The sequence below is a fragment of the Myxocyprinus asiaticus genome, chromosome 48 (genome assembly GCF_019703515.2).
Source record: "Myxocyprinus asiaticus isolate MX2 ecotype Aquarium Trade chromosome 48, UBuf_Myxa_2, whole genome shotgun sequence".
In the NCBI taxonomy this organism is placed as follows: Eukaryota; Metazoa; Chordata; class Actinopteri; order Cypriniformes; family Catostomidae; genus Myxocyprinus; species Myxocyprinus asiaticus.
The window spans coordinates 20,292,558-20,310,979 of NC_059391.1; the positions used below are offsets into that span (position 1 = coordinate 20,292,558).

The window sequence follows — 18,422 nt, forward strand, 5'->3', positions numbered from 1 at the left end:
TATGCCTCGTTGTTGTCTGTCTGGAAATGGGAAATTGGGTTTTAACGAACAATATGTGCTCATTAGTAGTGCTTGCTTAGGCAATTACTACTGCTCATACATTAGGTTAGGGGTTTTAAAAAACACCTAACTCTAAGAATTAAAATGGTCCCGCATTGTGCTACAGACAAGAAGGATATCTGAAATCATGCAAAACAGAGGGATGCTATTACTACTGCAGGATTACTGTTACCTTTTTAAGCAATCAAACTTATGATTGTTGTGAAAAAATTTGGAATGTAAAGAACGTCTTCAGTTTATTGTTGAATTTGCATACGTGAGAGTTATTACCTGATCCGACATAAGTTAGCAGTCTGTAATGTGTGAAACATGATCACTTATTCATCTCTGATGTTGTGCATTATTTTGGCTACGTGATATCCAGTCTTTTGCCAGCCAGGTTAATTAATTAGTTGTGGCATGTTCCCACACACTATAGCCAATTTGTTGTACGTGTGTGTGTGTGTGTATGTGTATGTGTGTGTGTATATATATATATATATAATATATATATATATATATATATATATATATATATAATTATGACTTTGAATGGTGTGACAGTGACAGCAGAGTTGCAGTTTGTAAACTTTCCATTGCTAGAATGTACGAGGTGGAACATCAGTTAAAACTTTAGTTAACTTTTAGTTATTTTAAGGTATATAACATAAAAAAAGCAGAACCGCCAAACTAACCCGTCATTATTGGCAGATGTTGCACTAAATAGTCAGATATCTGTATTGGCACCGGATGAGTAAATAATTTGACACAACAATAGGCGCAAACTCCTATTCCACAATACTTTGCCTTTGGCATGGAGGATCTTGTTCGCCAGGGCATGTTTTAAATGACAGTTTTTGATAAAGTGTGATCACAAAAGTGCCTGACTCCACACCCACGTGAGCTCAGCAGTGCGGCCTAATAGTGTTTTCGGGAGGAGTCTCAATAGCAGTGGTGATTTCTCAGGGCCAGCAAAGCCTTCTCTGCTGGCCTAACATGCCAAATAAATAAATATTTTTCATCCTTTCATTCTCAATCACCTTTTTGCCTATGTATTTTTAATCACTTTCCACTCTTAATTAGTCTACAAACAAATAGAGAAAAAATTAAAGTTTATCCAGTCAGAATTTATTCCCTGGTGCTCTTTCACAAATCGCATGCACGAAGCAGCACGTGAGTCTGAGCTCCACCCCCTCAGGCCTTCAGAATTTCCACAGAATCCCTCAACAGTGCAAATGAATGAGCAACTAAAGTCAGATTGTCAGATTCATCAGCCAATCAGATTGATTTATTTGTTCTTGGTGGGTGTGATCTTTAGGATATGTCCCGGTTGAGGCCTTCTAGCTGGCCTTGAGTGACGCAATCACGCTTTAAGTGATGTACGTAATTCAAGAACGAAAATCGTGAGATCTTGCTGACAGTTGGCTGTCACTTCTGCTATCGCCATTGAGAAAGAGATCCTTATGGATTTACAAACACGAGATGTTCTGCATGACCGTGTGATTGCTTATTTTATTAAACAGGAAAGGAGGACTGATTTTCACTTCAAGTAAATTGGTAAATGCTTTTTGCATTGTTACAGCAACATCAGGAGTTTTCTAAGTGTAAATTAGGCTGCTTAAACATTCAGAAAAGTCGGATTTTACAACTTCCTACTAGGAAAAGTGCAATGGAATACATCTTGAAGTCAGAATTACAACTTGTAGGCTCATGCAGAAATTCTCAACTCCGATTTTGCCGAGATGCAGGGGCATGTGTCACAAACATGTTGACACTCAGGTAGATACATAAAGTAAGTGATAAACATTCACTTTATTAAGTAATATCGATAAATGAGTTTGTTTCCACATTGCATGATATTAAAGCTTGTTTAACAAACGCCTGCAGAAACAGGTGTATAAAACATTATAATCTCTTTTGATAATCGTACACCTGTAGCACAAATGCTAGCGCTGCAGCATTGTTTATCAGTTGTGTTGGAGACGTTCATTTTACAAAACAGTCATGCTGCAGTTAAAATTAGGCTTGCTTGAGCATTAAGTGTCGTTTCAAGTTCTGGCTTTTGTGCGTTTTTAAAATGTCAATTGGTATTACTAGTTTGCTGTGACATAATGTATGAAGCCCAAAGGCATTGGGTGTCTTATTCATAGTGAAACTATTTTCTTAATGGCATGAATCACACTGAAGGCCTAGACTTTAAATTCACAGCCACTGCTCAATAGCAGCCCTTTGTGACACCCAGGGCTCAAGTATCCTTGGTTGACTCATGGGATGACATGATTTCTACTCGACCTCCTTGCTCTCCACAGTCCACATCAGTCTGGTCTACCTCCACAGGTCATTGTTCACCAGTATTTAGTTCTTTTTTTAAAACCTCTTCTCAATTTCAGTGTTAAACAGAGTCTCATCATTATTCATGGATGGGATTTGTGCTTACTTCTCCTCTCAGTGGTGCCGACCTTGACCAACAGCACATCATGCGTGACTCGCATGAACACGCCTGAAGATTGGATATAAATACTACTAAATTTCATTAAATTTTTTCCCATACAATGATGGTGAATCCACAGAATGAAGTGTTCCACAGAGTGGCCAACATCACAACATCCCGAACGTGTATGTCCAACACAACAGACAGGACTGTAAATATATCTGCTTGTTTCTTAAGGATACAAGGTTAGTGGTTAGGCCATGATTTCCTGCAGCGTTGTTTAAGGCGTATTGCATTAAATTAAGTGCTACACAGAATGTAATTTCATGTTCTAGCAAGAGAATATTTAGCCCAAGACAGGGGACACTTGAATGGGAGAAATTGGAACACCCAATATGGCGGATGTAGAAAAGGAAGTCCTGCTTTACAGGTAAAAGAGCCAATCACCTTTTAGAGACAGACATCACTTGTCAATCTATTTTAGAATGTACACTGGCTGGACCAGCCTGAAAACAAGCTTCTTTTTTTTAGCGTGATTTGAGCTAAAGAAGCAAGTTATGATGCATGGTTGTCAGATTTAATTGCTGAATTTAAGTATGTTCTTTGATCGTAATCTTGACCAACAGTTTTGGAGATTTTGGTCTTTCCCCATCCAAGTAGATAGGACCTGTAACTTTATGCCTCCTTTATCCATTGAAAATAGCTACCCAGGAGTGTTCCAAAGATGGATGCCAAGTGGACTGACTTGCCTTGAAAGGGACTTTGTCTTAACCCAACAGCAGCATGTAAGTGGTTAAGGCACTGTCATTTGATGGTTTGTTTCCCAAGAGTAAAAATGTGATCTACTGTAACATGTCCATGAAGTTGAAATGTCCGGTGGTGTGACATGACATGACACTCTGCAGGACTATATAAAATTAAGTAATGAAGGTGATTAAAAATGGTGAAAAACTAAAGAAATGGTACCGATTGTCACATTCCCTTATACATTCATGTAACTTTTTTTAGCCTAAAATCTTGATAAAAGAAGTCATATATTCATCATTTTTTATGATATCATTAAAACATCATGGACAAGGGAAATATTGTAGGGGAAATGCCTTATGCCTGGAGCTTGGTAAGTCCAATTGATTTTAACTGTGATATGCGGCATAATTTTATCTTTAAGCAATATACTCCTAAACCATCTACCAAATATTATGAGTCATACTTTTCAGTCTGTTGCCACCATTAACTATACCTGCAGACATTTTGGGCTGATGCTTTTGGATGCCTACTTGTCCTTCTCAATGCAATACTTAGCTTGTAGCTTGACCAAAGTGAAATGAAAACGAGGCTTCTTAGACGTAAATGCAACACCTTACCTGTCACTCCATGTTCTAACATTTGATAAAGTGGCTTGTGTAATTGCCTTGCAGAACTTATGTTGAACCCAGTGGTCATACTTGGAGGTGAAAGGGATTCTTGGTCAGTTTGGATATAACTTAAACCCAAAACACCAATTACACTGATTTATGTGAGGATGGCTGGGTGAAGCAAACAAATAGACACTTTAGGGGTAAAAACTGGAGCCATTTTGAGAGGAAAAAAGGGACCACAAATGACAACATGGAGTATGTCCCCATTTTATTGTTTTGTGAGGTGAGGTTTTAAAGGTATTTTTGCATTGTCTGTAGAGTGCTTTTTCAGTTCATACTGTACTTTTAGTTCAGTGGCCTCATTTTTAGAAGATGACTTGTTGATAACATATCTAGTTAACGGAAAGATCGATCAGCAAGTAAGAATGATTGAGAAACACTAATATCATCAGTGTTTCATATCTTAAGCCTTTTCATGAAGGAAGGGACACTTACACTTGAGGTAAAATATCCTCGCCTTTCAAGGAAATTCCACATTTTTCAAAGTGAAGTATTGATTCCAGAACATTCCTCCAAAAGGTTTTGGGGCTATGTGTTGCCAGACTTTTGATTTTTGCCATAAGGTCTTGTCAACTCTACAGATTATTGTCTCTAAGAACTGCCAACTTAGACAGGAAGAGATCATCTGACTGTCTTGTAAAGCAATTAACCACGGTTTTTGTAGTTGCATGATGTTTTGGACAGGGTAAATATGAAATCGACAATAATAGAATGGAGTACAAAAACGTAATAATGGCATGGCAGTCCAAGTCCACAAACCGCTATAAAGAAAACACAGAAAAAATAATGAATGGAAATATGCGAAGACTTTATGATCAGAATTTCAGTTTGCTGAAAAAATAAGTACCGATTTTCACACACACAACTCAGAAAACAAAGCAGAATAAACAGCTCTGCTCGTGGATATCTAGTTTACTTAGCTGATCTAAAAGAAAAAACACACCACTGAAGCAGACAATTCATACTAATATCAGCTATAGCGCCCCTTGTGGCAATGCTGAGAATGCAGTGTGTACTTGTATTGTGATATACGGACAAAATCTAACTTGTGTAGATGGAAGCGTCTGCGTTCATATACTTGCATAGAGTGTCTTTCAGGGCCCAAGGTGAGCCAATAAGATCATAGCTTGTAATGTTTTCTTTGATGTTTTTTGTGCAATGCATCAGACAGTCAGTCAACACACTTGTGGGTGTTCCTTTGAGACTTAAGCTAGTCTTCCATTGACTTATTCATTTTATTGTATTTATTCCTTTTTTAAATACAAACTTGTATTATTTTTTGTTTTTACAACAAAAAGACTTTATTTATAGTGTCAGCTAACTTGGCTGGATTAAACTGCAATGTAAGAGTTTGACCAAGCATGACTGCAAAATAAACTTCCTGCTCAAGAGGACACCTGATCCCTGGCTTCCTGTCCTACAACCTGACTCCCTGGTAGCTCACATTCAGAAAACATCTTCCCCATGAAAAATTCAGGCCTGGCTGGCCGTACCACAGCTTGTGATGTCTGGTCATCATGGATGAAAGCCCCACCTGGCCTTTGTCATTGCAAAGATGATATAATCCCATAGCCAAAGGAACCATGACAAAGCACAAGCTCCTAATACCGCACTATTAATGTACGATACCAGTAGTATATGGGACTTTTCTGAATCATGCAAATTTCTATGAATAGATAACTTGTGATATAGACAGGTTGCCTTCATCTATGATAAGACTGATATTGTATGCAAACTTTAAGATGGTACTTTGCCTCAGTGTGTAAGTAAATGGTATAAAATTGGTCTTCTGGCCTTTCTTTTTTTGTCAAATAACTTATAATACAATGTATTTACTTACAATTTATAAGTTTATAAGTAAAATGTATATTTATTTTTATGTGGTAAAATTATTAGATGTCAACTTTTTTATTTATTTTATTTTTTTTTATTTTTTTATTTTTTTGAAGTTTAAATACTTTCTTCTATTATAATGCAGAGACAACTATAAGTAAGCCAGTTGTAGGTTGCTTTCTTTCTGGTGCAATAAAAACTTTCCTCTGTTTGTTTAGGTATCCCAAGCAGCCTGACCTAGTATCATCTCAAACAATATTGTGAGATTGGGGTGGGACTATCTGTTTGTCCAACAAATGGCAGATGGAGAAGTGTTTGACATTTGGTGATTAGGTCACTTTTAAAGGTAAAGCAGCACTATTTGAAATTGCAATCTATTTGAGGGACCCGACTGGCAATAATGTTGTCTCAACCAATGGCTTGGGGGCAGGACTACCTGTTTGGTCGCACAATGGAAGACAAAGCGAGTGTTTAAAACTTGTTTGTATATAGTAATTATTTTTTGTAAATCTGTTTTCTGCCACTAGTGGCACTTAATTACAAATTTCACCTTTAAGGTTTTGAACATCCTCATGACGTATTCCCCAAAGACAAATCAATAAACCAGCATTTGTGCATTCATATGCTCTTTTCTTGTTTCGATAAAAGCAATTGCAGGATTTCCCATTCGTTCTATGCTCCATTCCAGTTTTCTTTCGTAATCGGCTATGATGTGCACGTGACATGTTTGGGGGCTAAAAATAGACCACAAACCCATGGTAATATTGAAACTGTATACTTTTTACAAGTAGGCTTAATCTACAGAACTGACACTGTGTTAATGATTATTTGTATTCAATCACAGGAACACTACTCAACTTTTAGTCATAACTGTTTTTTTTATTGAAAGGTTACTCAAAGCCATATAAATAAGAAATCAATGGCTTAATAATGGTGACACATAAGCTGTGCTGCAGTTTTAGTTTCAACACAGTAATGCACACCATAAGTGACATTTCAATCATGCCTCTTAAAGAGAAGGAACCTTAGGCCCCCCAGCCCAACACAGAAACAAACAAACAAACAAACAGATGAATAAATAAACAAACAAATAGCTGTGTCGCATTTCCACTCTGATGAAGACTTTCCACTGGTTTAATTACAGATAGAAGCATGCGAAACAGTTTGACCCTACTGGAATTTCATAGATTTCACAATAAGAGTTCATTAAGTCCAAACAAGTTAACTAATATGAAGAACCAACAAAAGAAAACACACACACACACATGTGTGTGTGTATACAGTATATATACTGTATATAAATTCCTTTACTGACATTATACATTATCTTTGTAAAGGTGCCGGCACTCAAGACATGTAAAGATCTGCTGAACTTTCTACCCATCATGAGAATTAAAACAGATTTGTTGCAAGTTTGGTTGCACCAAAGTCCTCCCAACAAAAGAATTAAACATGTAGGCAAGCAGAGTGTCTCAATCCCTCCCTTTAAATCTTCTGTGGAGAGTGAGGTGTAGCTCCATTCCCCAGTCTGTAAACTCCCACAGGGTTAAAGTTGGTGGGAGGTTTTAGAGAAGCTGGGCGCTTAACTCACTCTTTTAATATTGTTGCTACGTCTACGCCGAAAGCAGGCAGGCAAGCAACGCTTCTCCGACTTGATCGTAGGTGAGCTGGGAGTGACCACTGGAGAGCCCTGCTTTCTATAAACAAAAAAACACAGAAGGCAAAGTCAAACTAGTGTTGAGAACACATTACATTATTAGATTCTTTCAGCTATACAGAGAATTTTCTTTTTCTGTTAATTGCCGTGGATTGAGAACAGATTATGCAGAATGTCATCAAGATGTTGTTCTTTCTTAAACACACATAAAAAACAATAACAGTTTTCTTCCCTCCATAATCTAGCCATACATTCTCTAGAATATTAATTCAAAGTATTCATTCAGCATTCTCAAATTTGAGAAAAAGCCTTCCTTTTTTTTTTAACTACACAAGAAGTGTAAACCTTCTTTTCCAATGTCTGAAATTTCAGTAAAAGCTATCTGATATCTACATATTTTCTTGAAAATCTCGAAAATAACCTCCATATTAAGAATAATGAAATTCAATGATAGTGTTACTGTCAGTGGTGTCATTGGTTTTTACTACCTTTAATAACAGCACTGACAGAAGTAACAGCACTTACAAAAGTGCATGTCAGCAAATGGTAAATTGATTTGTCTTTTTTTAAATCCTAAATTAATTGTGTAATCATGTATGTAATGATAAAGAATAGAACATAATTAATATATGATTAATAAGTATCATTTTTGAAGGAATTTCAGATACAAATGCCATGACTACTGTAGAAGTAGTCCTCCCCCCCCCAATCTATGCCCCTGTCAGTATAGCACTTACAATGGAATTGAATGGGACCAATCCAAAAACTTTAAAATTCACACTGTTTCAAAAGTTCAGCAACAAGACGTCAACATTAAACGTGTTAACATGATTTTAGTGTGATAAAATAACTTATTAAACTTATGTTATCTCCAATATTACAACTTTGTTGCCTATAAGGTTTTGTCACATTAAATGTATGTTAAAATGTATAATGTTTACATATTTTGGCTATACATTTGAAATGTGTGTATTTTAATGTTTATGGAGTGGCCCTATTCACTTCCATTGTAACCAAACTATAATCGCAATTTTTAAATAAACGAGGGATGTTATTTTTTTTATTCTTTATTTTTTTATTTTTTTATTTTATTTTTTTATGGAAATCAATATCATGCCATAAATGCTGCAGATTGAGCTGAACTTGTATTGATCCGGAATATTTCTTTAAGAGACTGTTAGGACTCTGTTGTAGAGTTTTGTTTGGGTGTGTTGAGGATGGGAAAGCCTTGGGTAACTTAAAGTCTTACCTGGCGGCTGTGGCTGCAGCTGCTGCTTCTTTATTGCGCACCTGACGCATTATATGCAGCATGTGGCAAATCTGGCGCAGTGTCATCTTCGGAGTGTGGCAGGCCAGACGGGGGCGAGGGGCACCTCGGGGCCCTCTATAACTGAAAAGGGACATGTAATCACCACCATACCCCCTCCCAAAGAGCTGAACACTACTGCTTCCATAGCAGGAGGCACACTGAAAGAAAAACAGAGACAAAGAGATATTAAAGATATTAAAATGTGTTGTACAAGTGTTATTATATGACTGCTACAAGACGATTCACAAGTGCTGGAGAACTTTCATATGAATTAACCAGGTGATAACAAAACTGTCACCAAGCTACTAGTTTCCAACCCCTTCTAACCAAGAAGACGATTAATTAACTACATCCTGAGAAACCAAAGCCTTGAAACACACACACACACACAGACCCTATACAACAAGCTTCAAGATACACAGTTTCCTTTACTTGACACCTGATCGGCCCCCAAGCACAGACATGATACATCCACACTAATAGCGTTGACAGAACTTGACCCAGTCTATAACAAAGAAAGCTCACACTAATTGAACTGAGAAAAAGATTCATTATGTTAAGTGATCAAAGACATTCTTTGATGTCATTACTAGCATCAGCACTACAGACTCTGTTGGATTCTACAGCAGTCCATGTTTGAATTGTTACATTTCGAAAATCTCTCAACTTCCGCCAACCTACAAGTCTTTTACAGAAAGATCTAAACCAGTGTGTGACTAATGTTAAAAAATACATTCCTAAAATAAATCAATTTTGGTGTGTAGAATGAATATTAAGTCTTCTTTAATATAAGATTGCTTTTCCTGAACCATCAATTATTAAATTCCAGTCTTGTGTGAAGTCATCTTCAATTCTCAGAAAAGAGTGACCAGCTCATCTAAACTCTACAAAAAGCATAAATCAACAGAGCATCCGAATTCTCAAAATACTTACCGGCACAACGGTTGCCATGGGAACCAACTCAGTAATATTCGCCCCAGGGATGCTGCACAAATATGTGCAAATTTTGCCTGCCTTCACTGAACATGCAATTCTTATACCTGTTGCCTTCCCAGGTGGCACCTGATGGGACCAATTACATGAGACCAAAGGGCCCAGCCCTGCCCTCTAACTGTGACATCACCAGGTGATGTCACTCCATCTTCTCAGCCACTGCCCCAAACTGGACCCAACAATGGGCAGAGAGGGTGTCTCGCATTTCAGCTTCTCAGCAGCAGTGACATGCAGTTAATTATCATGCCACCTTTTGTCTCTGGTGGGTAAATTTAGAATCTCGTAGGAGGGGACAAAGGATCATTCAAAGAACAATGAGTTCAATGAAATAGCTGATGCACTCCTGGGAGAGAACTTTTGTGTAGCCTACAAACAGTGCTTTACCGACAGTGAGGCTGCCATAATGAAGGTGGTTGTGGGTTACGTGTTTGTTTATTAAAGTATTCAACTCATAGATGAATATTTATAAATTCTGAGAAATTTCATATAAATAACATGAAAATGATCTTCATTGTGAATGAAAAATCTTAATGGATCAATGAAAATCATCATCACGACAAAAACAAATAAATTCTACTTGCGTAGCACCTTTAATACATAAAATGCAGTTCATGTTGATCCAAAAAAGAAGAAGAGAAATTTACAAAATAAAATGCTTAATATATATTAACCCTTTAATGCATACCTTGGGTCTTCAGTGACCCGGGACCTCGTTCCACCCTTTGTACCTCATCCGTTTTTTAGGAGTTAAGCCCTCACCTCTTTAGTATTCATCAACATTTCACTTATGAATAGGGTAACAAAAAAATGGCAAAAATTGCAAAAAACATATTTTTTTTATAACTGCTTAATTACCAAAAGTTGTATGTTCATTAAAGACCTGAGATATGTAATTGTCATGTTTATGTGTTTTGTTCTTGTTTTCATGTCTTTTATTTTCAAGTTTATTTCCTGTTCCTGTCATGTGATTTCCTGTTCCCTCATGTGATCTTGTCATGTGTTTTCCCTGTTCATGTGTCTTGTTTTCATTGGTTCATTGTTTGATTACTTTGTTATTAGTCTTGTCTTTTCATTGGTTTAAGACCATTTAGACTTGTTATCTTGTTTATAGTTTAGTCTTGTGATTGGTTGGCTTGTTTACTTGTTAACCATGTCCTTGTATTTAAGTCCTCATGTTTGCCATTGTCTGGTGTCAGGTATTGTGTATGTAACTTTGTATCTTGAAGCCAAGAGCCGAGCCGCTCATGTTTTGTTCACGTTAGTAGTCAGGGTTTTTGGATCTCACGTTTGGAAATAAACTGCACTTGCGTTCATCACTTCACCATTGTCTCTTCGTCTGCCTGTTTCCAGCATCGTTGCAGTAATAGCGTCCCTTTTTTTATGCATTTCCATAAATCATATTTTTATTTATTCCATATCTATATTTTAATTATAAGTTTACTATCACAGGATATATTTCTTTGCTTATTGCGAGAAAAATAAGTACTATATTCATACAAATGACGACTATATCACGTTGGAGTGACAATGGTGAATTATCAGTAATCCATTTGTGTACACATACATATTATGCATGCCATTTCTTTCTCAAGGTGGCGCTGATGTTTCAATGATTGACTTGATTTACATTTAACATTGCTGTTTGATGAAGAAGCAACATGGAAGCAAACTAGAGCAAGTGTAACACATAAACAGTATGATTTGGCTGTTGTCATTTGGGTGTACTACTTTAAGTTGTGCAACTATTTAGACACAAAAAGCACCTGAGAAAATACTTGTTTGTATCTTATGTGTAGCTTGTGTTATGTGCAGCTCTACATATATGTTTTTGATAGCCAGTTGTGTCCCATGAAATTTCAGTGTGAAAGTAATGAATCCTGTTCTAGATTTGTTGCATTATCTCTTTGATACATGAAAAATAAAACTTCAGAATGTATCATTGACACTATCTGGACATTTTGAAGATCCATTTTTGACAGATAAACATGGCGGGTCGCTAAAGACCCAAGGTATGTAATAATGTTTGGTGAACACCCATGCATTTAAGGGTTAATCAAAAGCTAAGCCAGGTCTTTAGATGCTTGAAATGAAAATATGAATGCTTTGAGCTTGTCTGATTTCAATATTAACAATTTCATATTTTGGGGGCAAAATTTATTTAAAAAATGGCTTCATCTGTCCTCTTACGGTTTACACAGTTTTCTACATGATTAGCTTTAGAAGACCTTGAAATACAATTTGGAACATATTTATATAAATAATTTTGTTTTGTTTTTTTTAAGCTGCAATCAAGTCATTCAAAGCTAAAAAAAAAAAAAAAAAAAAAATTTAAAAGGACTTTAAAATGAATCCCGTATTTAACAGGCAAATTAGCTAAAACAGGTATAATGTGGTTTCCTTGATGTTGTAAGCACTCTAGGTCCAGCATTTTGTATCAGTTTATCTGTACAAGGCAAGCCAGTTGAATGACACCAACAAAGACAGGCCATGTCTGTGCTGGCACACAACTGCACACACACAAACACACACGCTAAATGCCACCTCAAGGACAACCAGAGCTTTGCAGTCTAGTTTTGCTGTCAGTTGTCACATAAAACCCATCATTGTTTTTCTCAACCTCAAGAGACAGGCCTTACCAGCCATGCAAGATATAGCAGGTCACACAGAAACTAGTAGCATCTTGCAAGTCATTGTTTACAAATGTAATAAAAAGGGGTTTGGTTTAATCTGCGACCATCAAAATGTGTGTGTCTGAAAAGTACAGTTTTGTATTGAAGTAATAATTAAGATAATATGTCTACCCTGTACCCTAATCTACATAAATTTAGATTAATGCTGGTTAACTTTATTTAAAGGTGTTTTGTTTAGTACATAATTTGATCAAACAAAATGGATCCCTGTTCTCTGTGAACTCTACTCTCTTTATCTCTTCTGAAGCTATACATTTGTATGGCTTGGTATCATAAAACACGAGGCGGCAATAAATCTCTTAGTAACCAGCAGAGCAAACTTTGACACCCACTTAAAGTCTTACTGTTTTATTGCTCCTCCCATTATTCTGACGCTACCACTGATATCTTCCTAACTTAGTTTCTTAATAAACGTAATTTTATCAATACTTTTATTTTGAGAATAACGTATGATCCCAAGTATCACAGTTATAGTTGTATTTCTAATTAAGAGCATTTGAAAAAATTATGTTATTAAATATAAATATAATATTTAACAATTTTTTTTTTTTTTTTTTAAATATTAAAATCTGTGTATAATGTTCTTGCAATTTTATTTATTTTTTTAAATTTGTTCAACCTGTTTGTTTACTTTACAATACTGCCACCCTGAGACGAAACTGTAATTCCCTACAATGAACTAACGGAGCCCCAACACTGGAAGAGGTGAATTGCCATCGAGGTTAAAGTGATTTATTTATTTATTTATTATGGATTTTATTATTGATAAGTTAAATACTAGCTATTTACTGTAGGTTTCAGATGTCACTTAAATAAAAAAATAAAAAAAAATAAAAAAAACATTATTTTTCAGATTACTCAAAACATTTTTAGAAACATATTAAAACTGACCTGAGTAAAGCAAGTGACCAGTCAGTTTTTGATGTTTCTGGTCTTCATTTCTTTCTCTCTGTGTTTATTTAACTGATGTGTGTGTGTGTGTGTGTGTGTGTGTGTGTGTGTGTGTGTGTGTGTGTGTGTGTGTGTGTGTGTGTGTGTGTTTGTGATGTCACAATGCATCGAAAAAGAAGCGTGGACGTCAGGAGTTCCTCGTGCAAAATAACCTTAAAAATAAACAATCGCACATTTAATCGAGCCATTAAATCTCATATACATGTTCCAACAGCTAATTTGGGCCTAAAATAATTAAATCACAGCAATTAAATCACACCAACTTTCCACAAAATGTATCTCAACATGCGGGTGATGCCAAATATCTGGTTATTCCGTGTAAAAAAAAAAAAAAAAAGAACTACATTTTATATAACCTACAGGCAGCAGATATTAACAACTTTCAAAATAGTAATTTGAATACTGCCCCTTTCTTCTGCCTTTTCTTCCCCAGATTTGTCTCTGATAAATACGCAACGCTCTAGTAACAAAATGAGTTTTATAAATATCTGCGTCTGAAATGAAGTAAATCAAAGCCAAAAAAATAACCCCAAAAATGAATAAACGATCCAAAGACCAAGTCACGCCTCTCAGTGCCATAAAACGCTATTGACAACCCATCTGAGAGACTCGTCATATGTGCAAACACCAGAGGGTCATGTCACCTACAACACCCACAAGGAGGAAGTACAAAGAGAAAGTATCCATTGTTTACTTGAGGAGTCATCATTTAGCATGATATTTTTTTTTTTTTTTTTTTTATTAAAAAAAAATAAAAATATGTAAACGTTAAAAAAAGAAACAAATGTAGAACGTTTGGTCACGCTGGCAACAAACAAATGCAACAGGTGCTCAGATCAGTAATGAGTAGTGACTGCGTCATGCATTATTAATGACATGCTAATGAACAGGCTGGCTATGAACTCCGCTCTGGTTCGAAGTCGAAAGTCAGTAGTTATAGTCCACAATCACAGCATAAATTTAGTGGGGGTCCCACCTGCGTGCTTATCACTCATACGTTCTCTATCCTCTTGTGGACACCCCCTAAATGAAAAATAATATGTCGCCTTCGGTGTCCCCTCGCTTTTTCTCAGAAAAGGAGATAGCCACGCATTGTACCAAGGATTCGTGCTGGGTGTTGTTAGGGACGCGGGTGTACGATGTGACGGGGTTCCTTCGGATGCACCCGGGCGGAGAGGCGCTCATTCTCCGCCGCTCAGGCAAGGACATCAGCCTCGAGATTGAAGGACCCCCGCATCGGCACTCGGAGAACGCCCGGAGGTGGATGGAGCAGTACTACATCGGGGAAATCGACAGAGACAGCACAGATGAGCACACGGAGGTACGTCCTGAAACAGCTGCAGAAAGTCACTCAAATGGTCACAAGTACGATTTTGAGAAAGTTAACATTATGAGAGGGCACGTCTAAAGAAGATCTCATGCTTTTTATTTATTTTATTTTATTTATTTATTTATTTTTTCAGGAACTTCATTACTCAACACAAACTGATAGTTTTCATTGAATTTTAAATGTAGATTGTTTTGAATTTTTAAATTCAAATGACGCGCTTATTTAAAAGAATCGAGCGTTTTTCAAATTAAATGAGGCGCGTTCCAACGTTCGAAACCGTTAGAATGCCTCAATGACACCCAAAAATTCTGTCTTGGGAGACAAGTTATAAGGGTTTGAAACCTTTCGATCATAAATCGTATAAATAATCATAATGAAAGAGATGATATTTGGGCATCATGTCAGCAGGTGGATGTTCTACTGAGTTCTCTTGTTATATAAACAAGCCTTCTGTCCCTGTTTGCCTCTCATCTGTCACTCCCAAAGGAACAGGTGGGGGGAAGGAGCAGGTTTTTCTCCAACTCCAGCTTTTAGTACTTATTATTCTTATTTTATTAGGCTATCATTTTTATTCATATCTTGCCATATATACAAAGTTGCCACTTTGCCTGTAATAAACACTGATATAAGGCATTTACCAATCAGCAGGGTAGATATTCCAGAATGCAAGAGGTGTAAATGAGTGTGTATTTGTATGAGAGAGTGTGAAAGAGACAAGCAAACCGGTCTGTCTTGTATAAGCAGTGACATTCAGACATGACCAACAACACAATAGCTAAAAAAAAGAATTTTTTCACACCACTTCAGGTTTCATAATGTACTGTCAGCATTTGAGAGGGGTCATGTGAAGTATCATATCAGTAAATGATCTGAATGAGATCTAGACTAACTCTTTCCCTGCTAGCATTGTAAGCCATTTCAACCATGCATTTACAGAAAATAAAGAAATGTATATCCCTCTTTTCCATGGAACCCAGAAGTTATGACAGCTTCAGTCACCATTCACTTTCAACAGTTGTCTCTGTAATCTTTTAGCATGTTTGTTTTAAAGCAGGACGGTTTTTTGTGGAGATGGAGTAGATTCCAAATTGGCCTAAATTCTTGGTTAAATTCTGCTGAATTTAATAATGTAATTTGTTGTCTATTAAGCATTTATGTGATCTCTGAGCCATCCCTCCTGAAACATGTTAAACTTGTATCTTAGCAGCTATAATTGCAGTGTAAAGAGCAGTGTCTTATCCCTTTAATAGTGAGAACTTGGCTCCCCACCACTCAACACAAGGGCTCAGACTGATGAGACGTCTCTACTTTATATTTCCACACTGTTAATCTTTACAGTGTTTCACAAGCAAGTTTAACACCACTGTTGAAATCTCAGGTCATTAAAGAGTGCTGTAGTACAGAGTAAATTGGATTATTTTGTTGTAATGATTTGAAATTTATGGTAGTTTGAATTTGAGAGTTTTTTTGAATGGACGGTCACACAAAATTATTTTTCTTATTAAATTGGTTAATGATACAATTCTGTGTTTGCATTTAGTAATTGAGTTACCAGTGGCTGTTAAGTATTTTTCAGTCCCGACTCCCCAGTGTCTTTATTCTGGAACGCAACCCGATCTCTTGACAAGTCATAATTAGTAATAATTTAGCTCATACTAAAACATACAACTTTAATCCCATAGAGAAAATTAAACAACCAACAAGCAATGTTAATATGATTTTTCCTAAGTTTAACCCCTAACCCAAACCTAAACCTAAACCATGATTTGAATAGGAAAATACCTTTTGTGTATGACTTTGAATAAAAGCGTCTGCTAAACGAATAAATGTAAATGTAGGTTAAATGAAAACATAGAGGTTTGGAACAAGATGAGGGAAGTGTATTACAGGTTATCAGCCATTTGTATTACATAAATATAAAATAAGTAACCAAATTTATTCACAGACATTTCCTTTCTTAAAATAAAGTGAATAGGAGGCTAGCTAAAATGTGATGCCTGTATTGTACCAGTTTGAAATTCTGTTTTCTGGTCTCTAGGGGAATAAAAGTTGTGATTTTGCCATCTCGTACGAATTATTACAAGTTGTCATGAGACTATATCGGATGTCAAAAAAAATTTGAAATGTGAATCTTTTAATTTTTCCTTAATTTTCTGCTGAGTGACAGTGTTTTTATCTCAAGGATTTTATTTGGGGATTTCTAATACACTATATGGCCAAAAGTTTGTGGACACCATATGTGCTGGATGAACATTTGATTTCAAAACCTTAGGCATCAATTTCCCCCTTGGTTGTAATAACAGCTTCCACTCTTTTGGGAAGGCTTTCCACTATACTGTATGTAGTAACATGGCTGCTGGGATTTGCTCTCATTCAGACACAAGGCTATCAGTGAGGTCAGGAACTGATGTTGGTCGATGGGGCCTGACTTACAGTTGCTGTTCCAGTTCACCCCAAAAGTGATCAGTGGGGTTCAGGTCTGGGCTTTGTGCAGGCCAGTCAATTTCTTCCACGCCAGACACAGTAAACCATTTCTTTATAGACCTCACTTTGTTCAAAGGGGCATTGTCATGCTGGAACATAAAAGGGCTATCCCCAAACAGTTGCCACAAATTTGGAAGCACACAAATCCCAAGCCGTTACATAAAGAAACATTAAGATTTTTCTTTACTGGATTTAATGGAGTAACCAAATTCGTTAATTAGATGGGGGTGTCCACAAACTTTTGGCCATATAGTGTATTTTAGACCTTAGGCCTATTGATATGTGGTTGTATAGCGTGGGTTACAAATATACTTGTATAAAATCATAAAGAGATAAGTCACTCAAAAATGAAAATTCTGACATCATTTATTCACCCTCATGGACTGAGCAGCTTGAATATTTTGGTAGATAACTCCCTTTTATGTTATAACTTTAATTTGTATCTCAATTAATAATTGTTTCTTCAGTGTACATACAGCCGTACCCGGCAGAAATTCTCAAGAAATGGCACTTGATCTCAGAGGTAACATTAACTTTTCATTGCGCTATTATAGTAATTGCAAAGAAAGGCTATTTTTGCACGATTTTTCCATTTATCTTTGGAAAGTATTGAAGTGCATTTAAGTGATTTTTGAAAATCTGGTTTCTTGATGGGATGAAATAAGAGCCATTTCACATCAAGAATTCAATTTCTTTGCTTGCATTTTGATCATACCCATACTGTAGTGATTTCCCTAGTAGATTTTTTTAGATGATAAAGACTTCTCAAACAGAAGGCAGCCCTAAACCAGCTTGGAGACACGAGTTCAATAATATTTTACTATTCTTATCATGTTTTTTGTTATTCTTTATTACTCAGCTTTTGAACCAACCAACCCCTACCTGAGATCTTGATTGTTGTTTGCTCCAACTAAGAAAAAAGTGTGACTCATGATATTAACCACATATTCCTATTTAACTCTAAAATACTGAAAAACTCGCTAGACATGCTATAAAGTTTTGAACTTGGAAGTATTCATAGTATTAACAGCTATGACATTGCAAGGGCAAACTCAAGAAGCCTTAGTTAACCAACAAAAACCAATATAGAAAACTAGGGGGATCATTTCTTGCTCTGGTTTCTTATTGACCCCATTCATTTTCTCCATAGGGTAGTAGATTTTTAATGATAAGTTAAACCTTTGAAGAGTTATTGTGAACAATGAGGTTGTTAAACGATGGTATATGCTTCTGTTGAAACCATCAGTCATCAGTGCTAATTCTTCTCCATTTTTTAAAATTGCGTTT

At 36.3% G+C, this 18,422-nt stretch overlaps 1 protein-coding gene across 1 annotated transcript in view; it reads left to right on the forward strand.

Moving 5' to 3' along the window:
• Positions 1-14,246: 14,246 nt before the first annotated feature.
• The window catches only part of LOC127437801 (fatty acid 2-hydroxylase-like), a 43,706-nt gene continuing 39,530 nt past the window's right edge, over positions 14,247-18,422 (forward strand). The window contains exon 1 of the mRNA XM_051692990.1: positions 14,247-14,642. Within this exon, the coding sequence (XP_051548950.1) occupies positions 14,349-14,642 (294 nt within the window). The 5' untranslated portion in view covers positions 14,247-14,348. The remainder of the gene's footprint in view (positions 14,643-18,422) is intronic.